This window comes from Giraffa tippelskirchi, chromosome 10 (genome assembly GCF_054371585.1).
Source record: "Giraffa tippelskirchi isolate mGirTip1 chromosome 10, T2T-mGirTip1v1.2.pri, whole genome shotgun sequence".
Classification (NCBI taxonomy): Eukaryota; Metazoa; Chordata; class Mammalia; order Artiodactyla; family Giraffidae; genus Giraffa; species Giraffa tippelskirchi.
This window is the reverse complement of record NC_137284.1, coordinates 122,885,399-122,911,998: the sequence shown is the minus strand read 5'-3', so window position 1 is coordinate 122,911,998 and position 26,600 is coordinate 122,885,399. Positions and strand designations below refer to the sequence as shown.

At 40.9% G+C, this 26,600-nt stretch overlaps 4 protein-coding genes across 5 annotated transcripts; 2 read left to right on the top strand and 2 right to left on the bottom strand.

Moving 5' to 3' along the window:
- Positions 1-835: 835 nt before the first annotated feature.
- On the bottom strand, positions 836-3,557 carry C10H7orf25 (chromosome 10 C7orf25 homolog). 2 transcript variants are annotated; one of them, XM_081537110.1, is made up of 2 exons: positions 3,088-3,557; positions 836-2,484 (listed from the first exon to the last, which is right to left on the bottom strand). In XM_081537110.1, the coding sequence occupies exon 2, from the start codon at positions 2,461-2,463 to the stop codon at positions 1,198-1,200; it is 1,266 nt and encodes a 421-aa protein (XP_081393236.1). In that variant the 5' UTR covers positions 2,464-2,484; positions 3,088-3,557; the 3' UTR covers positions 836-1,197. The 2 variants fall into 2 exon arrangements, with proteins under 2 accessions (XP_081393236.1, XP_081393235.1); XM_081537109.1 differs by having other exon boundaries at positions 3,412-3,557.
- LOC145524559 (uncharacterized) lies at positions 1,127-16,587 on the top strand. The gene is made up of 2 exons (XM_081537111.1): positions 1,127-4,047; positions 13,300-16,587. The coding sequence occupies exon 1, from the start codon at positions 2,995-2,997 to the stop codon at positions 3,826-3,828; it is 834 nt and encodes a 277-aa protein (XP_081393237.1). The 5' UTR covers positions 1,127-2,994; the 3' UTR covers positions 3,829-4,047; positions 13,300-16,587.
- Positions 9,757-20,729, bottom strand: PSMA2 (proteasome 20S subunit alpha 2). The gene is made up of 8 exons (XM_081537112.1): positions 20,673-20,729; positions 17,117-17,193; positions 16,439-16,571; positions 14,978-15,100; positions 13,859-13,940; positions 12,331-12,404; positions 10,671-10,728; positions 9,757-10,586 (listed from the first exon to the last, which is right to left on the bottom strand). The coding sequence occupies exons 1-8, from the start codon at positions 20,711-20,713 to the stop codon at positions 10,470-10,472; spliced, it is 705 nt and encodes a 234-aa protein (XP_081393238.1). The 5' UTR covers positions 20,714-20,729; the 3' UTR covers positions 9,757-10,469.
- A 205-nt stretch (positions 20,730-20,934) lies between these two features.
- Positions 20,935-26,292, top strand: MRPL32 (mitochondrial ribosomal protein L32). The gene is made up of 3 exons (XM_081537113.1): positions 20,935-21,082; positions 22,889-23,070; positions 25,534-26,292. The coding sequence occupies exons 1-3, from the start codon at positions 20,953-20,955 to the stop codon at positions 25,786-25,788; spliced, it is 567 nt and encodes a 188-aa protein (XP_081393239.1). The 5' UTR covers positions 20,935-20,952; the 3' UTR covers positions 25,789-26,292.
- Positions 26,293-26,600: the final 308 nt, after the last annotated feature.

Sequence of the window (26,600 nt, the reverse complement as noted above, 5' to 3'; positions counted from 1 at the left end):
AGCCATTTCCCCCTAGGAAATGCATTTAGTAATAAAATCTCTCCTCAGAGAAACACCCCATACTCTTAACTTTGCATTTCATTTCCATTGTCACAGGCCCCGACAATCAAATTTCACCTACTCAACATTGTGGCTGGAAACAAGTTTACTCACAAAATAGGGGTTGGCACAGTAGAAAAGGCCAGGCTGTGGAAGCACAAAATCAAGTTCTTAACACTGGTTCCTACACTCAGCACAAGTTAATACCTCAGCTTTAAGACTCAAGTTCCAATTTCTAAAATGTAAATACGTTATCTACTTTGCTAATTTGTTTTCACTGCACATTAATAAAACACCTAAAACAATATGGACATGAAAATTTTCTTTTTAATTACAACTGTATCATGCAGCAGGCATGCAATCTCCCTGGGGCTACTTCACGAGAGAGACGTAATGAGATAATGCAGCTATCCCTTGCCACTTGCACAACAAGAATAGTATCCCTGATCCAAATACTGGCCATGTGGGGGCTATTTATATTTAAAAGCAAAATATGAATTATATATTTTTCAATATATTCAAATTAACATTTAACCTTCAATACCTTAGGTGTGTTGTAGTATGACTGTTGTCTATCTTTTTACAATGGTATATCCGATTCATGGGACTCTTGTGATCAGACTTCACTTTGTTTCCTTCTATTTTCATGTACATAACCACCAGACTGCACCTAACAGCAATCAGTATTTTTTTTGTTAATAATGGCCATAATTTTGGAATCTAAAATTATCTGTAAACAATTAATTCCCAGGCTCAACCCGTATCAAATGCTAAATCAATATAATGAAAAACAAGGTTCAGAGGTTGCTCAATATTTAATGCAAGATGCAATGTAGCCACAGTCAAAGAGATGGGATTACCATTAGGGGAGATGGAGCCCTACTGAATCAAACAAATCAAAGTATTGTGATACAGCTACAAGCCTTAACAGAGATGTATTTCTGTTCTAATTATAATGTAGCCAGTTTGATAAATAAGGTTGTCTCTTATGCTTTTTCTACTTTAGGTTATTTACTTTACAGATGAGACACACCATCATCTGATTTAATAAGAGTTCTAAGTATTAATTTTACCATAGATCTTTTTTTTTTCCAATTAAGATGGGGAGACACAGCCTTTGGTATGAATAACTTATTTCCATGACAATAAAGGATATCATTAGTGTTCGTTGTTGGTTGTGCAGTCTTTTGCTAAGGGGGTAGCTAGGGCCTCTTTGCTCTCAGTAAGTGCTCTGGGCTGATGGATAAATACACTAAACTTAACACCCTGGTTGTTGGCAGCCCTGACAAAACCACTATTGGCAGTCATTGTAATGGCTTTCAGGGTGTCTCCTGTCCCAAAAATTGTTAATGAGCGGCTGTTAATTTTTGAACTAGCCACTAGTTTCAAGGCACGCTCAGAAGGCTGGTCTGGGACCACATTAATTCGCTTAATCAGCATCGCAGCTCGCTCTCTCTCCCCGGGTCCTCCTAAGGTATCTAGAATAGACTGAAAATCCTTGACAGCAGATTCGCAAGCAAACAACTCCTTGTCCTTCATAAATGCCTCCAGCTGTGGCAGAACCTGCTCTTTCCTCTCCTGCTCTGCTTGTTCCGTGAGCACTTTTTCTTTGAAGATAAAGTGGCAGCCTCCATAGCTGAGCGCAGATACGTAGGTGATTAAAGTAGTAATGTCCAGGTTGACTCTTTTACACACGTCCACCTTGATTTCTGTAGGAAAAGCGACACTGGCTAGGATGTTTTCTCGGTCTACCCGGGTCACCTGCAAAAGTTCAGGGCCTTCATCATCTGATTCACTCTCACTGGGCTGCAGCTCTTCAGGGTGATCTAACAGAGAATTCACCGCTACTATGTCCCCCCTCACTGATATGCCCATTTCTTTCAGCTTCTCAGCCATGGGGCTGGAGACACTATTGTAAAATGCAAAGATGATGTGAGGGTTGCTATACTGCACGGGCTGCTGGTGACTGGCCTGGAGGAAGTCTTCAGCCTGCTCAATAATGCTTTTGTCACCATACTGGCCCCTGCCCAGCCAAATGTTATGCAGAGCTTCAGCCTTTCGGCCAATGGCTTTCACCCAAGTATGACCACCATTTGCAACAACATCCACCACAAGGGTCTGCTTTTCTCCAAAGGTGTCTGTGTAACCGAAGACATGGAGAACACTGACCACTTCCTCCAGGTTTTCTGCTGATTCCACGATGGCTCTGAGGTGTGTCAGGTTAGTGCTCTGCAAGTGGGACTCCTTAATAGCTACTTTTCCAGCTTCTACCTTCTGTAAGAATTTTAATTCCGCCTTCAACTTGCTGCACAGCTTGGCACCACCTTCGATGCCCCCTTTTCTTGATCTGGAAAGTGATTCTGCTCTCTTGATCAGTTCCTTGGCTATGGCGATGCGTTCACAGAGCATGGAGTGTGCAGACATGCTGACAGCATTATTCCTTTCCTATGAAAACAAAACAAATCAACTGCAAGCAATTTTTCACTCAGGATTGTAAGATTTCAATCGGACAACTAAGATTATGGAGGCCCCGAGACTATGAACCTGGGATTCTGGGTGTCTGGAGTGACTTCCTCTCCTGAGAGCTAAGGAAAGGATGACAGCTATATTTCCGAACTCCTTACCTACGCTGGTTTTCAAGACTCGTCACACTTTCATTTTTTCAGCCTGAAACTGATGGGATCCACCCAGGTTAGGATAAAATGCAGCGGGCTGGCAACCTGCTACATAAGAAATTTCCTTATAAGCAGCCTTACTATTTGGCTGTCAAGAAATTTTAGAAGGCTCGGAATGTCAAGATAAAATGGTTACAGTATCCGCGTAGACTAGCTGGTTAAAAAATTGTCCAAAAAGAAAAAATTGTCCAAAACAAGCGACTCTCTCCTAAATTGAGCACGCTAAACTTTTCATACTTGGGTCTCCTTCAACCTCCTGCCTCGTGATTCCCAGGGGCATATGGTACACGCGCCAAGGAATCAAGACAGCCTGTTCCTTCCTGTGACGTCAACCCAGCCTATTTCTAAAGACCGAAGGAGCCCACCGACTTGCCTCCAGCTCCCACTCCAGAAGAAAAGCCTGAAGATAAACTCCACGGAGCAGCCCGCGGCGGCCCGACCGGGCGGGCCTGAGGTCAGTGGGGCCTTCCAGGCGGGCATCCGGCCCTGTCGGGTCCACCTGCACCGCTGGCCCCGCTGGGTAGGCTGGGGCTCCAAAAGCTCCCGCGACCAGCGCCGGGTCTGCGGCGCGGGCGAGGGGGCTCGGCGGCCTGGCGCCCACCACCCTCCCCGCGGGGCCGGGCCGGTTAAGTCCCCTCCCAGCTTCAGGAGGGGCGCCCAGTTCCCTCTCTCCCTCGCCCCTTCCCCGGCTCCTCACCGGCAGCGCCCAGAACTGCGAGCGCGAGCAGGCGGCCACGTGCGCGCGAGGCCGGGACCCGCCGGGAAATCTCACCGGGCAGCCCCCACCCAACTCAGGCCTCCGCTCCTGCTCCGCCTGCGCAAGCCCTACCACCTCGAGCGCCTAACGAGTCACGTGGCCCCGCGCCGGGTGACGCCGAGTCCGCGATTCCCAGGCGGCAGCGCGGCCTCTAGAGCGGGGCTGACGCTAGTGTGGCGGCCATGTTTGTTGATGGCACCGACTTTCCCTAACTGCCGCCGCGGATCGAACCCAGGGACGCTCGGCTTCCTGGCTCCAGGGAAGGGGCAGGGGTGGAACTTTCAGGACCGCGCCTCTCCCACTGGCCGCCGACCGCTCGATCCCCAGGGTGCCTGGTCGGCTGAGCCCGCACCCTAGCATTTGATCTAATAGTTAAGACTTTGCCTAGGGCGGGAGTCGGTGCGTTTTCGTGGAGAAAATCTCCCGGTGGCGCCCAGCTCCCCTCCTCGAGCCAAGCACATCGCTTTGCCATCAAGCTCAAACCCCTAGAGTGCCAGACGACGGTTGTTGTAGAAAACGCTTGGCTCATTTTAACAGAAAACTGGCTGGAGAGGCTTGTCAGAGGTTACACAGCTGGTAAGTACTGGAGCTGAGTGTTCTGACTCCAAGCCAAAGCACTCGCCACTGCATCATCACGGGCTCTGCATAGTGTCATACACAGATCCTCTGCCTTTCTAAAGACAAATGGTCAGTGGCTTCCGAAGGGCTGGGAAATTGATATTAACCCTGCTACAGTGTCCAGAGTCACCCATAAAGTAGAAAGTGAAGTCGCTCAGTTGTGTACAACTCTTTGCGACCCCATGGACTGTAGCACGCCAGGCTCCTCCGTACATGGGATTTTCCAGGCAAGAGTACTGGAGTGGGTTGCCATTTCTTTCTCCAGAGAATCTTCCCAACCCAGGGATTGAACCCGGTTCTCCAGCATTGTAGGCAGACACTTTACCGTCTGAGCCACCAGGGAAGTCTTTAAGCCTCATTCTAAAAATTAAAGACAACTTGAAGTTAAATTTTATCCTATGCCTGCGTGCTCCTTTAAAGGAATGAAAAAGGAACAAACCCACAAAGCTAAAAAAATAACAAGACTGCACAGGAGACATGTCAATACGTTTTTGGAAGACCAAGAGCAGTGAAACTTACTCATTGCTTAACATATGGCAGGTATTGTTCTGAGTGCATTTCACATATTAATTTATTCAATCCTTTTAGCCTAAAAGATACACTTTAGAGTTAAATCTGCTAGAGAGTGGTTATTTGAATCAGAAGCATCTCTGCGGATGCAGTAGTTAGCAGAGACAAAACTGCATCAAGTGATTCACAAAGCAGAACTCCCAGAAGGTTCTGGATACCAGGGGAGTAGTTGAGGCAGGACTGGAAATGGGCATTGCTTATGTTGTATATCCAACAAACACAGAAGTCTTCTCTCCAGTCCTGTGAAGCTGGGATTGTTACCCATCCTTCCCCAGGCAGAAGTCTAGCATTTATGATGTTGAAGATAGGGGATTAGAAAGGTTCCAGACACATTATGAAGAATGCAAGTTATTATCCTGAATAGTAAAATGCTGTTGGCCCCTTTTCTGCTCCTCACAAAACAAAGGCACTCCTGCCCCACTCCCCTCATCACCCTCTCCCCCAAACCCTGTTTTTCTCTGGAGTAACAGAGCACATGAAAGACCACAGAAAAATTATTTATAGGTGATATTTGGCACCCCCTAGTTGGTGGCTCAGACGGTAAAGAATCCACCTGCAAAGCAGGAGACCTCGGTTTGATTCCTGGGTTGGGAAGATGCCCTGGAGGGATGGCAACCCTATTCTCGCCTGGAGAATCCCATGGACAGATTGGTGGGCTACGGTCGCAATGAGTCGGACATGACTGAGCAACTAATCACAGCACAGTAAGCAGGTCTGGGACTCAAAAACAGCACTTTCAAACATTTTTCTGTTTGGAATCTAAAGGAAACAGAAAGCAGAACAAATGTTTTGTTTTTAAATATCTTTAAACTAACATCCTCCGGTGGCTCAGATGGTAAAGAATCTGCCTGCAATTCCGGAGACCTGGGTTTGATCCCTGGGGTGGGAAGATCCCCTGGAGAAGGGAATGGCTACCTACTCCACTATTCTTGCCTGGAGAATTCCATGGAAAGAAGAGCCTGGCAGGCTACAGTCCAGGGGGTGCAAAGAGTGGGACACAACTGAAGTGACTAACACTTTCACTCAGATAAAAGATATTTTAACCATGAATCAAGAGAATTTTTTTCTAAAGGGGAGATAATGGAGTATAGGAACGAGTTCTTCAAAATTAAAAATGCTATCCCAAATCTTAAAAACATCAATAGAAAAGTAGGAAGTGTCTACTAAAAGTAGAAAAGTCTACTAAAAAGTAGAATTTAAAAAACAGGTGAAAAATACAGCAAAAACAAAAGGGTCCAGTATCCAGTTAATAAGAGATTCAATGTGGAGACAGTTCTTTCTAGTCTAGAATTTTTAAACCCAGCCAATCAAGAAAAGGGGAAGAGGATGAGATGGTTGGATGGCATCACCAACTCGATGGACGAGTTTGAGCAAGCTCTCGGAGTTGGTGATGAACAGGGAAGCCTGGCGTGCTGCAGTCCATGGGGTCACAGAGTTGGACACAATTGAGTGACTGAAATGAATCAAGAAACAGAAAAGAATAGTTTCAACATGCAACAAGCTTAGATTAGAGCAGGAAGAGAGTGTTCTTTCTTGGAATGGGGTGAAGGGTAGGGTGAGAATTGTTAAGATTACCTGATACCTGACCAAGAGGAAAAGAGACTGAAGAGGGTTTTACAGTCCTGTTGAGGGGGGCGAACTGGTAAGAATTAGTGAGCCACAGAAAAAAACAAAGCAAAAAAGTGAGGAAAAGCAATCGCAGTATACTTGCGTGCTAAGTCACTTCAGTCGTTTCCAACTCTTTGTGACCCTATGGACTAGAGCATGCCAGGCTCCTGTCCTTGGGATTCTCCAGGCAAGAATACTTAAGTAGATTGCCATGCCCTCCTCCAGGGGAGCTCCCCAACCCAGGGATTGAATCCATGTCTCCTGTGTCTCCTGCGTTGGCAGGCAGGTTCTTTACCACTGGAAAGCCCTCACAGTATACTTACATACCAATAAAAAAAAACCTTTTAAGCTCAACATTGTGATCTAATTAAAGCAGAGGGGAACTGGGGATGTGTAAGAGTTCAAAGTTCTCATATTGCAGAAAATGTTTATATGGTAGGTAGCCTTTTGGAATCCAGAAACGACCATATAAGCCTACTGTTCTGATATACAGGAGTACCTGATAGAGTACTTAAAAAGTGAAAAGTGATGAATGGATCAGGGACAAGGCCTTTGATCACATTAGTTGTCCAACTTTAAGCTCAGGCTTAGGAAGCTATCTTTTGGTAGCCAAATATTGCTGGTTCTATAAGGTCCTTTGGAGCAGAGTCATGGGAGGAGTATGAGTTGAAGGACCTGTGTGAAGTAATACAACATTAATACAGGACCACTGGACTGGTTTCAGGAAACTAGGATTCTAAACCAAAGGACTTACTAACTCTTACATGTTCTCGGGCAGTCTACTGAATATTAGCTTGTGTTTCTTTAACAACAGGGGCTCAGAGCTTGCCTACATTTGCAATAAGGACTGAGAGCAGGCATTTTCAGCCATGAACATAATTGAGCAATAGATGAAAAATCCTCTGATCATACTTATCAGCTAATCAGTGCCCAGTAAATTAGCACTTGATAATTATAAAGATCAGTATTACTTTTCTTCCTGATCCCCCTTTCCCTCTGAACTCCCTCCTACCCCCACACATGTGAATTTTAAATATGTCCACATTTCACTGCTAATAATTGTTTTGCAAAAACTTGAATTCACACTTCAGTGAGGAACTAGAAAAGAAAACAAGTAGAGGCAAATGTTTTAAGAGAAGATACAAAAAAAAAAAAGAACCAAAAATGGAGACTGTCCATGAGAAGCATTATGATACTTAAAATATTTTAAAAGCTAGAATCCACAGGATAGAAGACTGAAGAGTTTGTGAATGTGTAGGGATGCATGCATAGGAACCAGAGATCAAATTGCCAATATCCGCTGGATCATCGAAAAAGCAAGAGAGTTCCAGAAAAATATCTATTTCTGCTTCATTGACTATGCCAAAGCCTTTCACTGTGTGGATCACAATAAACTGTGGAAAATTCTGAAAGAGATGGGAATACCAGACCATCTGACCTGTCTCTTGAGAAACCTGTATGCAGGTCAGGAAGCAACGGTTAGAACTGGACATGGAACAACAGACTGGTTCCAAATAGGAAAAGGAGTACATCAAGGCTGTATATTGTCACCCTGCTTATTTAACTTATATGCAGAGTACATCATGAGAAATGCTGGGCTGGAAGAAACACAAGCTGGAATCAAAATTGCCGGGAGAAATATCAATAACCTCAGATATGCGGATGACACCACCCTTATGGCAGAAAGTGAAGAACTAAAGAGCCTTTTGAGAAAGTGAAAGAGGAGAGTGAAAAAGTTGGCTTAAAGCTCAACGTTCAGAAAACTAAGATCATGGCATCTGGTCCCATCACTTCATGGCAAATAGATGGGGAAACAGTGGAAACAGTGTCAGACTTTATTTTGTTGGGCTCCAAAATCACTGCTGATGGTGACTGCAGCCATGCAATTAAAAGACGCTTACTCCTTGGAAGGAAGGTTATGGCCAACCTAGATAGCATATTTGAAAGCAGAGACATTACTTTGCCAACAAAAGTCCGTCTAGTCAAGGCTATGGTTTTTCCAGTGGTCATGTGTGGATGTGAGAGTTGGATGGTGAAGAAAGCTGAGAGCCGAAGAATTGATGCTTTTGAACTGTGGTGTTGGAGAAAACTCTTCAGAGTCCCTTGGACTGCAAGGAGATCCAATCAATCCATCCTAAAAGAGATCAATCCTGGGTGTTCTTTGGAAGGACTGACGTTGAAGGTGAAACTCCAATGCTTTGGCCACCTCATGTGAAGAGTTGACTCATTGGAAAAGACCCTAATGGTGGGAAGGATTGGGGGCAGGAGGAGAAGGGGACGACAGAGGATGAGATGGCTGGATAGCATCACCAACTTAACGGACATGGTTTGGGTAAACTCCGGGAGTTGGTGATGGACAGAGGCCTGGCGTGCTGCAATTCATGGGGTCGCAAAGAGTCGGACACGACTGAGCGACTGAACTGAACTGAAGGATGCGTGCAATGGGTTGCTAGACCAAAAACTTGAGTTTCCCAAGAACTGGGACAAAAGGGAACAACTTAAGATCAGTGAAGAGAACAAACTGAGAACCAAGGGAGAAGTGTTCATGGAGAAGATTCAGTTGAACTGGGCTTTGGACTTAATGGGGCAAGAAGCAGAGATGAGACTCTGGACACAGATGTGCTTCAGCTCATTTTTCCTCCCTTTATTCCATAGGATTTATTGTTGGCACTCCGTAAGAACCTCCATGTGCTTTTTGTCCTAAATAAAAATGCCTTTACTCTTCCCTTCTTTGAAGAATTTTGGCATTCCTCTGATTTCTTAATGTTGGACATTAGCGAGCCTAAGCAAATTCAAAGGAGCTGAAACTAGCTGAAACTTAACCATTAACCTTGCCAGGCCTTTCACTTGCAGAATCAAGGTTAGTCCTGAGAAAACCCTCTGAGATAATTACCGTGTGCAGTCACTCGGCCAGTTAAGGGGAGAGGTTAGACCTAACTCCAAAACCATTCCTTTCGACCACTAAGTTCTCTTTTTAGCATGCTGGATTCATAATGTACCAAGAGCCAACAAGGAGAGACTGTAATGTTAAATGAGGCCTTCAAGACAAATGTCTAGAAACAGGTCAAGTTGGCATCTCCCATCTCTCATCATAACACTCCTGCCACTATAGGGGTTATGGTGACAGTGGGGAGAACTGGGAATCCTGACAAAAATATTCCAAGATAAGTCTCTTTCCTAAAAAGCCTAAACTTAACCAAACCTTTTGAGATCTTTTGAGCCACACTTAAGTCATAGAAATCCCCATCTCTTTGTTGGTAAGAACAGTGACATTCATAAACTATGTTCTGTGAGCAAGACTAATGACAGGATTTCTCTCATCCTACGATGCCTTAACAAACAAAGAAAGCTTTAAGTGCTATGCCTTCACATATAATGGAAACAGGGCTCTGATATTCCATGATTAGCTTGCTGTTGGAAGTCTTAATGTGGAGTGAAGGTTCTGATTACAGAGGTTAAAATGAATGAGGGAGAGACTTAAGCCGTTAATTTTGACATTTAAGTATTAGTATTTTATTTCCAGCACTCATGTTCATCCTTGAGTTAGAAAGATCTAGTAGACTCTAGGGGGCTCTTTTGAAATACATTTACGTACTTATAATGGAAAAATCAACAGGAACTAGCACACCATTTCTTATGTATTTACATGGTACATCTCCTATAGGAGACTGTTTGGCTTAGCACTCTTGGCAGCTCCAGTGCAATCTCATAGAACATCCTAGGTTTCACTGATCCACACCCAATGGTGCCTGAAATACAGCTATGCTTCCTACCTTGCCCCCAAATCCATGAAAGCCTACAGATTCTCTCAGCTCCAAAAGCAGTGTTTACTGAAATCAGGATTTTGCTTTCCTGAAGCAGACAACATCTGACAGTAAAGAAGATGACCAAAGTTTGACTTAACCCAAACTGTGTGAGGACTCGACCAATTTCACCATTCTGCTTTTCAATGTAGTTTCCAGAAATCAACTGTGATGGAAAGCAGGAAATAACTATGTTAAAAGTTTACTAACTCCTAAAAAGCTAGAAGTTAATTTAAGAGTTTATTATGATTTATAAGTCTCATTTTAAAAACATCAGTCCATCAAACCATGTAGAAATAAGTATGCAAAAAGTCTGCAAAACAAAACATACTTTAAACATGTTTAAGTAGAGAAGTTATCTGAAATTCTGGATTTTCAGTCACTTCATTATTTGCATTATTATGCAATGGCAGCCAAATAATCCTTAACTTCAGTTGGGGTAAGCCTCCTAAATCCGGCTTCATTGCAGATTCCAACTTCTATATTATCTTCTGTCATCTGCCCTTCAAAGCTTTCCTGATGAAGGAAGGGACAAGGTCAATTTTCCAAACAGTTAATTATAAAATCACTACAAATCCAATCATTAGATATTGAACTAACCTTTAGGGTTAATATGGCTGTATGAATGGCATCTTCAAGTTCCAGATCTTCATTATATCTAAAGATTTTTTTTTAAGAAAAACAATGACTTATGGCACCATTAAGATGATTCATGACTAAGAAAACACAATGACAGCAACAGCGTAAGATTTTTTTAACATCTAAAAGACATTCTTAAAAAATATTAAGTTACAGATTAATTCTCCTAGTCTCCTCACTGAGCTGTCCCCAAAATAAGAAATTGACAATTATTTGGGGTGCATTCCTGACATCATGAAGAGTCTAACGCTAACATGAGTTTACTTAGGAAATTTCCTTAAGTATTTTAATATTATCAGCGTGTGGTGGCAATATTATAACAATTTACAAAAATGAAGCCAAGAAATCAAACCTTTAGTAAAATTTCATAACGTTTGGAAGACTCACCAATAATACATAAGAGGAAAAAGAAAGTGCTTTAAGATCCTAAGATTATTTAAGCTTACTAAGTAATCCCAGGTCTAAGATTTTTAAGTAATCTTAGCATTAATATTATCTGAGAATGTACTGAAAAGGTTCATTTGGTGGTTAAAATCAATTGCAGACTCTTCCCATCCAAAATATAGGACACTTTGGTGAGCTACAATAATGCTGAGTCTAGAATACAGCTGGAATTAAGTGAGAGCAGTCTTCTGTGCTGGGCAGGGGCAGATTTTTATGTATCATCCCACTTTTTATCAAGTACATACATCACGTCTTTTTTTAATTTTGTTTTTTTAATTTGTATTTGGCTGCACTGGGTCTTCGTAGCCATGCACAGGCTTTCTCTAGTTGAGGTCAGCGGAGGCTACTCTCCCGTTGAGGAGCACAGGCTCTAAGGCACACAGGCTTTAGTAGTTGCAGCCCATGAGCTTAGTCGCTTTGCAGCATGTGGGATCCTCCCAGACTAGGGCTAGAACCTAGTCTGTGTCCCCGCATTGGCAGAAGGATTCTTAACCACCGGACCAGGGAAGCCCCATATGTCACATCTTTAATCTACCATCAACAGGTGTGTGTGTGTGTGTGTGTGTGTAGGTAATTCCGTATGTGTGTGGGGGGGGTAATTCCGTGTGCGTGTGTGTAATTCCGTGTGTGTGTGTGGGGGGGGTAATTCCGTGTGCGTGTGTGTGTGTGTGCAGGTAATTCCGTGTGTGTGTGTGTGTAGGTAATTCCGTGTGTGTGTGAGGGGGGTAATTCCGTGTGTGTGTGTGTGTAGGTAAGTAACTGTCAAAATGAAAAATGACAGAGGAGCCTGGCGGGGCTACGGTCCACGTGGCCTCAAAGATGAGATGAGCACACAAACTGTTATCACTTAAACCATTTAAAAGTTCTCTTCCCAAATTTTTTACTCCAAATACAATGGTCTTTTTTTTGAGATAGTAGAAAAAATGAAGTAAAATAAATAAATAAAAAACATTTAGGAAAACATGAGAATGTAGAAAGAGAAGTCCTTAAGAAATGAACATTACCACTTAATATGTTGAAGGCTGGGGAGCCTGAGTAGACAAGTAAGTTTGTTCTATCAGTAGCTACGCTTGACTACAGTCATGCAACAAATTTGTTTATAGATTAATGATATTATTTACAGAGAGCTGAAGACTGTAGAGTAAGTGTGGTAATGAATTTAGTTTTATAAATCTACCTTTTCTCAAGAAAAGTTTTCCCATTCACATAGTTCTTTCCCATTGCTGTGGCTTTCCAGGCAAAGTAAGCTCCCTAATCAGGAGAGAAAGAGGAAAAAAAAAAAACACATTTTAAATCATTATTATAATTATTTATGATTCTGACATTTATTTCTCAGCTCCATAATTTGTCTCTAACTTCTAAAGTCTTCAGAATATTTACTGGAATGCAATGAGCTATGTCACAAAATAAATTAATGTGATAACAAAGAGGCATGAAGAAACTTTTGGAGGTTCAGCATCTTGATTGTGTTGATTTTCTCAGGTATTTAAGACATCAAAACCCCATCAAATATGTACAATTTACTGTACAAAATTTATGTAAAAAAAAAGAAACAAGGTTAATTTAGAGCAAATAAAAGTGATATTTTAGCTTACCAGGACTGAAAGGCTCTAAAAATCTATGATATCTATCTGAAAAATGGTGACCAGCTCTCCATCATCATTGGTGAACAAACTACAACAACACAGCTTTGCACTAAAAATTTTCAAAGGTGTTGATATTTTGTAATCTAAAGTTACACAAAAACAGCTACCATATCATATATGACTCATCTACTGAAAAAGTACATATGCACACAGAAATTGAAAGCAACAGACCATATTTTAAAAGCAAACAAGTGACTTTTAGCTATAACAGGGGAAAAGGGCAAAAGATGAAAGCTGGATGCCCATGATGGTGGCTCTGCTACTCTCAGGAAAGGAAGATAAGAAGACTTGTCATTTAGCTTCAGAAGCTCAGATATAGGGTAACAGACACTGTCAAAGTTCCTCAAATACTTAATTCTGATTTAATTAACAACCTAAATATTTTTGCTTTTTCAGATTACAAACCTAGAACACAAAATGTGAATTGAGTAAACCTGCCATTACCTAATGATCTATAAACTATGAAAGATCAGTTTCTAATAGTGAATCTTTTTTTCCAGGTCTCCACACAGCAAACGAGTGACAGACGTGAGACACACGTGGAGGAGTGGTGCCTTCTCCAGACACCTGCCAACCCAGACACCAATCTTCTGCTCTATAGACTCACTCGTTTTGCAAAACATCAGAGTCATGACAGTAACATCAATATTTGTGCAGAAGAGTCACTTCAAGTCAACCCCAAGATTAAACTAATGGCAAAGGGCACTGTCCACTCCCAGAAAGGTTTTAACTGAATTTAAAATTAAAATTAGCTTAAATCATAATTTTTAAAAGAATTCCACAGATTTACAGAGATTTGTTAACAACTACTTCAACAAATCATTCTAAGTATGTGAAGTTAATCAGCATGCCAGAAGAACAGAGGGCAGAACTAAAGGAGGTTCATTATCAGAAGATGAAGTTATCAACATTTTAAATGTACAAGTGAATATGTATTACTTCTAAAACCCAAATGGAAGAGAAAATACTCTAATTTGTAAGGTTTTTATGGCTTCTATTTTTATTAGATATTCAAAGAGCACTTTAACAATCCCCTCAAACACATCTAATGGTACTTACAGATGGATCTGACTGAAATAAATATGGCCGTCCCTCATTCCAACCACAGATAAGTAAAGAAACTCCAAATGGGCGAACACCACTGAACAAAGAGAAATGAAAATTACTCGGCACCTTCATGGTATTAAAGTCAACTTAATGTAAGAAGTTATTAATACTCTCAAGTAAAGCAAGTTATCAGGTAAACCAAATTAGACTTCTGCTGCTGCTGCTGCTGCTAAGTCGCTTCAGTCATGTCCAACTCTGTGCGACCCCACAGACGGCAGCCCACCACGCTCCGCCGTCCCTGGGATTCTCCAGGCAAGAACACTGGAGTGGGTTGCCATTTCCTTCTCCAATGCATGAAAGGGAAAAGTGAAAGTGAAGTTGTTCAGTCGTGTCTGACTCTTAGCAACCCCATGGACTGCAGCCTACCAGACTCCTCCGTCCATGGGATTTTCCAGGCAAGAGTACCGGAGTGGGGTGCCACTGCCTTCTCATTAAACTTCTAAGTTCCTTAAAGAGCATTTAACACCTTTCTAAACAAATCAATTCAAAATGAATTTTCTTTATGGTACTGAGGAACAATAGTCAAATCATTTTGGTAAATAGACTGGTACAAATATTGGGGTTAATAAGTGTGGGAAACACTTCATGTCCTAACAAAATAACAGATTTCAGCAAATGCAGCTTTTCCATTGGTTTTACATATCAGCAATTACCTCATCATTTTCACACCCAAACTCAAGAACACTGGAATTAAAATGACTATAGATGTGTCAGTTACTGCTTTCATCAAGTGCTTACAATCATTTCCAGCTAGAAGATAAATCTGGAAGCAGCAATGACTGCCTGCCCATAAATGTTTTAATCACTGTCAAAAGGACTTTATCTAGAATCTGCTTTCTGCTATTACATGAACAGCAAGAAAACATTCCCGTTTTCTCCTTAAGAAAAATATTTCAGGTCCAGTTAAGATCAGAACTATTCATTCATAGTGGTTTTCTTCATGGATTAAGGAAATAAAGGAATACTAAGTCCTCCTTTTTTTTTTTCTGAAATATGTCTACTTTTACGAAAGTAAGATGATTTTTTTTTCCCCTAATTCATGACACATTTCAAATAATAAAATCAACTTACCCTGACTGGGTGTATTCCTGCATCACAGAAGCTACCCTCTGGACCAGCTGAGCTGTGGGAATGGGTTCTTGGTAAATGAGATAGTACTGTTGAGCTAGTTTTCGAGCTCTGTGCACAAGTACCCTGAAAAACAAGAGAAATAAGACTTAATTAAAATTCAGATGCTTTACATCCTCAAGACTCATTCACCTACTATAGGCATACAACTATAGCACAAGTTTGACATGCATCTCTTTAATAGTAGCTCTCAACTGTAAACCAGTCTTGTTCTTACATCCAATTACAGTTAACTTACAAGAAAATATCAGAGCATCACTGAAGAGCTAAACTACAGGAAATGGACAAGAATAAGACAAAAGGAAAACTATGGACTAGGGGTATCAATAAGTTTAACAGAGACAGCTTTAGTGCACATGAGAGCTTTATCTCTTGTAACCGCATCTTCAAGAGTATGCCGCCCTTACCCCAAGAGAAGGTACCTTAGCATTTTATATGTCACTCTAGGCAATACACTAATATGCACACACATACACACATGTTAGGCATCTCACCCTGCCTCAATCGTGTCCACAGACTGAACTTCAAAGAGTACCATGAAGCTATTTATAACGTAAAAAATGTAAAATTTGTCAAAAGTATAACGATTAAATAGATTGGCAAGACAAGCAGGATTTACCTCTACCCGCTCATGTACTACTGATCTGAGCTCTACACATTATCCCTCTGAACAAGACTCTCGCCATGTCTCAGTTGATTCTGTGAGTGGTAACACACTGCAGCCTCCCTCCCTGAAGTGGTAACAGGTTCCACTGTAGTGAAGCCTGATCATGTCGGTGACACTAGTGCTGTTGCCCACTCATGAAAGTGATTTTGGCTCTACCTATCTTGTTCCACAAAATCAATAATGAAGTAATATAATCCTTTCAATTGTTAAATGACAAACGTAGAAAACTGTTAATCTCTTTAAACTTGCTGGTACCCTGATGGAACCACATTACTCTTTCTGTGAATATTAAAGAAGAGATTACATAAACATCTGGATCCTAACTGGCTGTCATACTCTACAACTTCCAGTGGCCTTCTTGAGAATTCTGTCCTTTTGCTAAAAACAGAAATACAATCAGGTTAACTCTGACTAGTACGCTTTCTTTTGCTGTCTGGTAAACTTTTTAAAAATATAGTTTATGATAACATGTATTGCTGAGGCCTTGAATGGTAGAAGAGAACAGAGGTGACAGGGTAAGTACTGTGTCCATCTCCTCTTTTAACAAGTGAGGAGCACTGAGTTCTTCACCTTCAAGTAACTCCCAGTCTGCCTCATACTGGCAACTAACTAACTTCAGCTGCTGTTGTTCAACTAAGCAAAAAACAAGAAGGTAGGCAATTAAAGGAAAACATCCCTTGGTTTTTCTTCCCAAAGTATCGATTACAAGGAATTCATGTGATGGTGACACAAGGTACCTGTAATCTGGGCCCATGCCACTATACACCAAACCTATGTGCTTGGTGATTGGTTCCACTTTGTGGACACTTCGCTCATCATACAGAATGGATTTCTGTTTCTTCTCAGTTGCCAAGACCACACCATTTGCAGCTTAAAAAAAAGAAAAGAGACTTGAATGTTTAATCATTTAAAAAAACACTGTTTTAATAGTTTTCTAGTTACAGAAGCATTTCAGCCAAACTCCTTTATTTTCTTCTTATTTATAAACCTTTTCTTCTGCCTTTCTATATTAGAATCACCAAAGGAATGGTAAATCAGCTTTCCCTCAATGGTCAGTTACAAGTATTATGTAACTTTTCCTAAAGTATTCTAGGACACCTTAGAGCACATAAGCTTTAAAATTATGGAATTCTGCCTACTTGGCCTACTGTTCTTGTAATTTGAAACTTAAAAACTGATGATACATTTTTATAAGGAATCCTTAAATTTTACAATTAATCTTTTCTACGTTAAAAAATTTAATCATCTTCTTTGGTTTATTACTTCTTTAAACATCAAAATACTGTAGATTAACAAAAAGAACTGTTAAAAATTATGCTGCCATAGCTATTTATTTTTACATTAATGGCCTATTAATCCCCAAAGAGCATTACAACTAATAAAAGGAATCCGAAGTGAACGAAGCATTTAATTACCTTTTATTCCCACTGAAGGAGCTCCTCCAGCTACAGCAGCCAAAGCATATTCTATCTGGACAAGTTTACCAGATGGGCTTAAAAAGAAACAAAGGTATTGCTAAATTTCACATTCTCAAATATTTATTATAGGAGCATCTCTGAGAAAGGGCAGGCAAATTGGCCAAATCCATTAATCAAGCATCAAGGAATAGATGGGCTTTGAAAATTTATCAGAACTTATATAGAAACCAAATTTATTAGGTGATTTGAACATATTCATAATGAAACACTAATCTCTTTCCTTTGGTTGATTTTTCTTGTCTGCCATTTAAAGCAGCATCATTATTCTTTCCTTTCACCACTCACCAATAGTTTTCTCATCTGTAAAATGCTGGTAATAGTGTTACCTAGTTCAAAAGTTGTTGTGAAGATTAAATGAAATGATGCCTTTTGTTCCTGGCACAAAATTAGCACTAAGTAAACACCAAATAGTAATGTTATTAAGAACATGTATGTGTCTGTTAAATACCAAATAACAACAGCATATATTCCACGTGGGTGGAGTTTAACATTTTATAAAGTAGACATGACCTAACATGTAAGATCTAGATGTCAGTCACAACAAAATACAGCAACAACAAAAAAACTATTTCAAGATGCTGTGAGCTGGTTATACTTAACATATCTGGTTCCATTGAGTTTGGCAGTCAAATGCTAGGTCCAAACTGGCTTTTTAGGTCATATATTATTTCAGTCTAGTTACTGAGTTAGAACGAATACCATAAACATCACCAACCTTTCTATTTGATTGATAAAGTCTTTGAATGAAAATAATTTGTCCAAAGTGATACACAAGCTAGGTCCACATATCCAGTCTACTACTGAAAAGATAATCTTCAGTTTCAGAACGTCATCTGTTTCATCTTCATAAAATTATAGATACTGTCACTGAAGTCTCAACTCACACCATGCCATCGTGCTCCAGAGACACAACTACCCTTAAAATTCAAAAAACCCCTCTGACAAGACCATCCCTGTTTGCAATGCACTTCACCACTGTCTGGTGAACTCCTTCCAAGTCATTCTCCAATCCTTAGTAGAAGTGTCATTTTCTCAAGGAAAGCTGCCCTGACCACCCAGACTAGGCTGAATCCGAGTATTCACAAAGTGTAAGCTCTGTTCAACCAATACACCAACACATAACCAATGACCAGGTTCATCTGACTGACAGACAGACATACATCCACACCTATTAAAGGAATAAACCTAGGGGCAGCAGTCTAAAGACTGTTAAATGACAAAATTAGCTGATTTGAGCAGTGCAATTCCAAAGCACCAGGACCCCTATCAGAGATAACTGAGATAGCCCTCCAACTAGTTTTCTTATTTTCCACTCTTACTTCCATTCCCTGATCTGGAGTTACTTTTGTATCATAACATCTTCCACTTAAATCCTTTAATTTTTTGATTCATTTACAATAAAAGCTCCTTACTCTGGCCTACAGGGCACTGCAAGATTGGTCCAGACCCAGGATAACTCCCTGCTCACTATACTCTAACACATTGGCCTTCTATCAATTCAGTCTTTCTCAACTTCAGCACTTTCAGACATGCTTTTCCCTGTCTCCAACTCTCCCTACCCCTAAATTTTCAAATAGTTGGCTCCCTTTCATCTTCCAGTCCCCCAGAACAACCCCCAAGCATTGGTCTTTCCTGACCACCCAATCTAAAGTTCCATTCCTCCTTTTGCCCTCTCTTAATAAAAATTCCTGAGTAAGGGAAAAACATTGTTCAGAATGTATGAGTAGGCACCCATTTGTTTACCCACTGATTGTCAATGAAGTGAAAATGAAAGTCGCTCAGTCCTGACTCTTCACAACCCCATAGACTATACGACATGGAATTCTCCAGGCCAGAATACTGGAGTAGGTAGCCTTTTCCTTCTCCAGGGGATCTTCCCAACCCAACCAGGTCTCCCGGATTGCAGGCAGATTCTTTACCAGCTGAGCCACAAGCGAAGCCCAAAAATACTGGAGTGGGTAACCTAACCCTTCTCCAGCGGATCTTCCGGACCCAGGAATTAAACCAGGGTCTCCTGCACTGCAGGAGGATTCTTTACCAGCTGAGCTGAGGGAAGCCCACTGGTTGTCAATATCCCCAACTAAATGTTATCCTCAGGAACACCTTTTCATCCTATAGTATAGTCTCTTATCATGTCCACCATTAATAATTCTGATTACAACAGGCTAGAAACAATTTTTAAAATCCAAAACAGAATTGCACCATCATATTAAAAAAAAAAAAAAGCGTGTGTTTAAACAAGGGAATTTATTATAGAAAGATTCAGTCCTTGATAACATATGCTTGCTTCATGTTTCAGCTAGGATTAGGATAACACTTTCTTAATGATAAAGGTCCAGGTTTTGTCTCCAAATACGAACAGTAGCGACCTGTCAAACCTTGTTTCCTATCATTGTATATGAGGAGATAAAGATAAATATTCTAGTATTTTAATAAGACATTACACAGTAATGCAAAGTGTATTAATTTTGTCGTTAGAAAGAACCCAGTTTACATGTTAACCTATGACCAGGGAGGAGTTACTGAATTTGAGTTGTGGTCAGCTCATCTGTAAGATGTTTAGAAAACATTTATCACACAGGGTAGCCTAAAGAGATGGAGTAAGCTCCACCAACACAGAAAGTACTCAACAAGTTGCATGCCGCCTGTCTTTAGCTGTCAGACAATATTTTTAATTAAACAGGCCATTACTGATCTGTAGGAAAATGGCCAAATTGAATCCTTCTCAAGTCAGTAAAGCCATTGGTGACGGTTTTCTTACACCGGGAACGATGATAGTGCATCTCAGATTTATTTTGAAAAATATGCTTACATAAATGTTCTAAAGTTTAAAAGTCTATAATCTTTCTTTAAATAAACATATCCCCTTCCAAAAACAATAGCCCCAAAGCAAATACAGCCTATTTTGGAGCCCACAAAGACAACGGGCTAAAACATTTAACACTTTCACTTTCAGTTCTTAAGCTTCCAGTAGGGGCACCGAAAAAATCGAAAGCGGGAAAAGGTATCCGAAGACATTAGCGCCAAATGGAAGCTAAGACTAGAACTGAACTGTAAAGTTGGGGCTTTCCAAGAAAAAGGAACCCCATAGAGCGGACCAAGATTCCGACCTCCAGAAGCTCCTAAATCAGGCCTACTTGGGTCAGGAAGGAAATCTTTTGAGTTCTCAACAGGAAACCTGGAAGCTGCTCATTCAAAATTGCTTTTTTCTCTAGTTCCAAAGCGAAAGAAAATCCCCGGGTGAGGGCCTCAACTTCCCACAGCGCCTAGATCTCCCAGGATACCCTGACTCGAGTTCCCACGGCTCCCAGGCACCAATGCTCCCCAGGCCGCGGGAAGGCCCTGCAAATGACTTGGCAAACTCGCATTTCCACCCCCATTTCCTACTCGGCCCTCAGGAAGCGCCAAGTCAGAGACCAGGAAGGTAAAAACCTGGTCGGCAGAGCTCCTGAAACCTCGGTTACGTGGAGGACCTCGGGAGTCCCTTCCATACCTGAAAGTAGTCAGCGAAAAGCTGTAACCACGCTCCGCCATCTTTACCCGAAGACCCAACGCACATCCGCGCACATGCGCACTGAGGCCAGTTTCGTTTCTTTTCCCCTCCCGGCGCCTTCCTTTCTAGATTTCTGATTGGAGGAAAGGCAGAACCGCTCCAGAAGCATGCTGGGAGTTATAGTTCCAGGTGCGCGTTTGCCCGACTCTGTGTCTGTGCGCATGCTCATGGTAGGGGCGGGACCCAGAGGCCTGGTGGGACTGGCTTTCGGCCTAGCAACATGGCCCCCGCCATGCTGGTGCTGCTGGTTCAGCCGTTGCCCGCAGCCCGAGGACTTCTCCGGAGCTGTTGGAAGCAGCTGCAGCGGAAACTTCTGCAGAGCCGACCAGGTCTTCCCAGTCCTCCATGGGGTACGTAAGGAAGGCCTCTGTGGAGAAGGGTTTGGACTGGGGACCCCAGGCAGCGTGGTGAATTCTGCTCGTATCTAGCCTGCTCCGGTGTTCTGCGTGTAGGGGACATTGTCTCGGACATTCACTTACTTAGGAACAAAGACAGCAGTTTTTGCTCCCCAGTCTCCTGCAAAAAGAAAAAGAAACATCCTCTGACTGTCTCATTCCTACAGAGAATGTAACCGAAGTGCATTAACTTAGCATCAAGGGACGCCGCTCTCTAGATCCTCCTATCTTTTCTTTCCAGTCCAGTCCGCCACCTAGAGCAGTTTGCCTTCTGTGGCATTTGAGCTTTGTCAGTTGACTCTTGATCCCCTATTTCCCCTGAAAACTAATTTTAAGTGGAAATATCTTGGGTGTTAAAATTGTCATTGCTTTGACATTTACATTCTACTCGATTTCGAAGTTATCCCGAACATAATAATGATAATACTCAGGAGAGCCCACTAAATGTCAAGTGAAGTGTAGTGAAGTCGCTCAGTCGTGTCCGACTCTTTGCGACCCCATGGACTGTAGCACGCCAGGCTCCTCCGACCATGGGGTTTTCCAGGCAAGAATACTGGAATGGGTTGCCATTTCCTTCTCCAGGGGATCTTCCCGACCCAGGGATCGAACTTGTAGGCGGACGCTTTTACCGTCTCAGCCACCAGGAAAGTCCCACTGAATGTCAAAGTCAACATATATTTCGTAAGATAATATCCACTACGATCCCGTTAGGTGTCTCCACTTTTCAACTGAAGAACTAGACTCAGAAAGGTCCCAAGGTCACACAGACCTTCCAGAGCCTGTGCTATTAACCACTGGTCTGTGCTTAGCAATACTTTCAGGTATATTGAAAAGGAGTATCAGTTGTTAAGTGTTAAACAACTTTGTATTTTTTTAAGAGTTCGTAAAATCAAAAGAAATATTACAGGCCTGAGGAATATAGCAAGGAGAGGGTAAAGAAATCTGTTCTAAGTTTTATTTTATTTTTAATTGAAGGATAATTACTTCACAATACTGAGTTGGTTTCTGCCATACATCAAAATGAATCAGCCATAGGTATACATATGTCCCCTCCCTCTTGAATTTCCCTCCCACCTCCCACTAATTTTTATAAACAGTTTAGAAAAACAAAAGTGAAACGCTGGTGGTCACAAGAGTAAATTAGTATCCTACAAAGAGTGATGAGTTAGTTCTTTTCCTTAGAGTACTTTCCTTAGGGAAGAAGACTAAATATTATGAGAACTAAATGTCTTAAAGGGCCTGTCAGGTCACATGACTGAGGAGCTAAGTCAATTTGAATATAATAATAAAAAAAAGACAATCAGCATTTATATCTGTGCTGGTAGGAAGTGGATTTTGAAAGCCTGAAGCTTAAGATTTACTTGTAACTAGGTACTGCCTATCAAGTAGAATGTGGACAATTGAGTGAATTTTTTTTTTTGCCTTGTTTTGTTTAAATTTGGTGCCTCTCACACTTTTATTCATGTTTACTGCTAAACCCCTGAGTTCTGTATTTTAAGATGAGAAACTTTTGGTAGAATTTCACTGATTCATTTAAGCAAGTGCCACTAAGAAATATTCTGTTCTAAAATTATTTCAGGTATGAACTATAAGTATATTTTAATAGCTACTAAGGTTTCCTGTTAAATGTCTATTGAAGGTAATGTTTTAAGTTACATAGGCCTGTTGATACATTACTGTTGATTGCTAACAAGAATGATACTTGAAAACGGTCATTTCATAGCTAGAAACCATTCTGTATCTCCATGGTTTATTTTGTAGGACCAGCGTTAGCGGTCCAAGGTCCAGCTATATTTTCAGAACCAGCAAATGGTAACAGTGGAAGTACAGAGACTTCCAGCCTTTTGGAGAGTATATTTTGGATGGCAGCTCCTAAAAACAGGCGCAGCATTGAAGTGAACCGGTGTAGGAGACGAAACCCTCATAAGCTTATTAAAGTTAAGGTAATATGGTGATTTTTGTGGGTGTACTTTTTCTCATGTCCACCACTGTATAATCTCTTGATTTGTCCATATAACCTATGCTGCTGCTGCTGCTAAGTCGCTTCAGTCATGTCTGACTCTGTGCGACCTCATAGACGGCAGCCCACCAGGCTCCCCCATCCCTGGGATTCTGCAGGCAAGAACACTGGAGTGGGTTGCCATTTCCTTCTCCAGTGCATGAAAGTGAAAAGTGAAAGTGAAGTCGCTCAGTCGTGTCTGACTCTTAGCGACCCCATGGACTGCAGCCTACTAGGCTCCTCCGTCCATGGGGTTTTCCAGGCAAGAGTACTGGAGTGGGGTGCCATTGCCTTCTCCAATATAACCTATGAGTAAATTATTTTTAGATCCTCTATGTCTACCTTTCTCTGGTCTAAATAAATACAATATTCTTGTTATATATGTATGTGTCTACTGTTCTGTAGGCTAAATACTCGGAACACAGTCAAGGAGGGAGTTCAGAGTCTGGACAGAGGACTGGGTTATAAAGAGTCTGTGACTTTCGTATTATGAGCTGTGCCAGTACTGAGCTGTGTGATTTTGAACTATATGTAAATAAACATTTTAACTATTACAGAGCCTAAAATTAAAGTCAGAAGCAGTAGATCTATTCGATACGGGGTTTTATTAACCCTGACAGATTTATTCTCTTCTTTCCTGAGTCCAGTGAGATACTGTGAAGTAAAATTCTTAGATAAGTAGTAAAGATACCTAATATCTTAATCAGTGCCTATGATGTATCTAAGTGCTTACATGAATTATATTTTCACAACAGCTCTCCAAAGTAAATATTGTTTTGCTCAGTTTTAGGATGAAGAAACTGAGACAAAAAGAATTCACCTGTGATCCCAAACTTAAGTGGTAGAACCAGGATTTGAGCCCTGGTAGTGTCCTATTGAAGTCCTGTTCTCTTGAAACTTTTTTTGTGTGTGTTCCTATCCTTAGACAATTCTAGATCTCAGTGCTCCTTCTCCATCTCCCGCTCAGCACCCACCCACCATCTCCCATGGGTACACTTTCTTCATTGATCTAGTAACAAAAACTATAGTGTTTATTACCTTTGATTTATTAATTTATGGTTTTAACAGCCATAATTTGAGTTCATGTTTACTCCACGGTGTTCCCCAGCAGTGCAGATGGAACTCAAGGACAGAAAATTGACTTCCATAAGCCTCCACATTGAGTATTAAAACAAACCCTTAGAACATAAGCTCAAAAGTATTATTGAGTCATGGTTGGGACCACACTTACAATGTGGAACTGGAAAATACTTCATTAATTTAGCCAGTTTTCTGTTAACATATAATTTGTTATGCTGAGGGCTTTGTTAGGAAAAGAGTACCTACTGACCATGGGTATTTTTTCAATTCCTCGAATTGAACGTACAATCCGATTTTCCACGTATTGAAGTAAGATGAGAAGTTGGTGGGTCAAACGATTTACAAGGTTCTTTGTTTCTTTTAGGGTTTCCCTGGTAGGTCAGACTGTAAAGAATCTGCCTGCAATGCTGGAGACCCAGGTTTGATCCCTAGGTTGGGAAGATCCCCTGGAGAAGGGAATGGCAACCCACTCCAGTATTCTTGCCTGGAAAACCCCACGGGCAGAGGAGCCTGGCAAGCTAACAGTCCATGGGATCACAAAGGGTTAGACATGACTGAGCAACTAACACTTGTTTCTTTTAGAAAATGAAGCTCTTGTTGTCATCTGTCTCATAAATGTTTATATGTTAGTCTTCAAACGTTTAGAGTTTCTTTGATGTTCCTGTTTACTATTTGTCTTTATATTTCAAATCTACCTTTAGAACCCATTGAAAGGACTTCTTTAGAGGTTAGAATTGTCTTATTAAAATTGGATAGATGTATAAAAACTCATTAAAATACCCTCAAATTGTAATATATCAAGAGTTTTACACTAAGAAATAATAAGTGTTCATTTATAGGAAGAAAAATCACACCCCATACCAACTATACATCATACAGGAGTTTGAATTACACTGTGATAATCAGGGGAAGCCAACTTGTAATGTGTTTGTCATCTTGTTCTTCCCAGGATTGATTGAAAGGAAAAGTGAATTCCCTTTGCCTTGGTCTCTTAGTTAAGATGCTGGCTGTGTGGATCACCCATGGGCTCCTTACCAGATGTTTAGTTTTTGATGCTGGAGGAATGGAGTACCATTTCACTTAGTAAGACTGTTGATTTAAGTAAAAATGTACCAGATTCAAAGTTGGTAAACCTGGGTTCTAATTCCAGTTTTCCTACTAATTCAAATCAATGTGTGTCCTTAGTTTCCTGATTAAAATACTGGGTACTCTGTGACCTTGTGCAGGATGAACATTTCCAAAGAAGTTTAAATATAAGCCTCATCCCTGATGATGTGTACATTTTGTTGCCTCTTGTTAAATTTTCTTTCTTTCTTTCTTTTTAAAGAACAATATAGACTTTTGTCCTGAATGTGGTCACCTGAAACAGAAGCATGTCCTCTGTGGCTATTGCTATGAGAAGGTGTGCAAGGAGACAGCAGAAATCAGAAGACAGATAGGGAAGCAAGAGGGGGGCCCTTTCAAGGCTCCTACTGTGGAGACCGTGGTGCTGTACTCGGGGGAGACACCCTCCGAGCAAGATCAAGGCAAGAGGATCATTGAGCGAGAGAGGAAGCGGCCATCCTGGTTCACCCAGAATTGATATCAAACATGTTTCAAGAGGATAGCTTCACATAAGACGTTTCTCCTGAAAAAGGAAGATTCTTTGCTTTTACATTGGTTGTGTGCTTATTTTTAAATCATTGATGTAGCCTCAAACATTCTTGATAAGCAGTTAGTTTTTTGCAGGTAATTTGCATCAGGAGTAAAGTCTAAATGTTTCTGCAGAGGCTCAATGGATTTCTGTGTCTGTTTCTATTATACAATGAAGTTTCAGTAAAGATAACATTTTCAGGACTGAGAGATAAAACATAGTTTAAAATTCATAGCCAAAATTAGGAGTCTGGGTTCTAGTTTTATTTGGTTGCGACTGGTTTTTCTTACTCAAGAATACTTACATGTATGCTTTTGTTTAAGTAACACCTGGAAATAAGTTATGTAAGTTTTCGGTATCATTTTTTTAAGATGGTAGATGTAGCAGTAAGAAAAAGTTTCTATTTCTTGTTTTTCTTTTGTTTTAGCAAATTAAAATTGTCTTTGTATAGCACTTTGTATGAGACATAGTGTGTTACTTTTTTTAGATGGAACAGTTCTTAACATTTTACATTAAATCATGATAATATTCAGAATTCTTTAGATCTTCATGAGATCTGTAATTAATAGTTTGGGGAGAGAGATTTTTTAAAGGAGATGTGAGTGAATTCAGTAGCACACAGAAAATGTACTGAAGGGGTTGCCCTTGCGTTTTCCTTCTAATATGACCTTTTAATTTATTTCACATTTCATCATATTTGTCTCTATAGCAATGGCTTTTTTAGCAACGCAATTCCTATTTCCCTCTCCTTCCCCCATTTC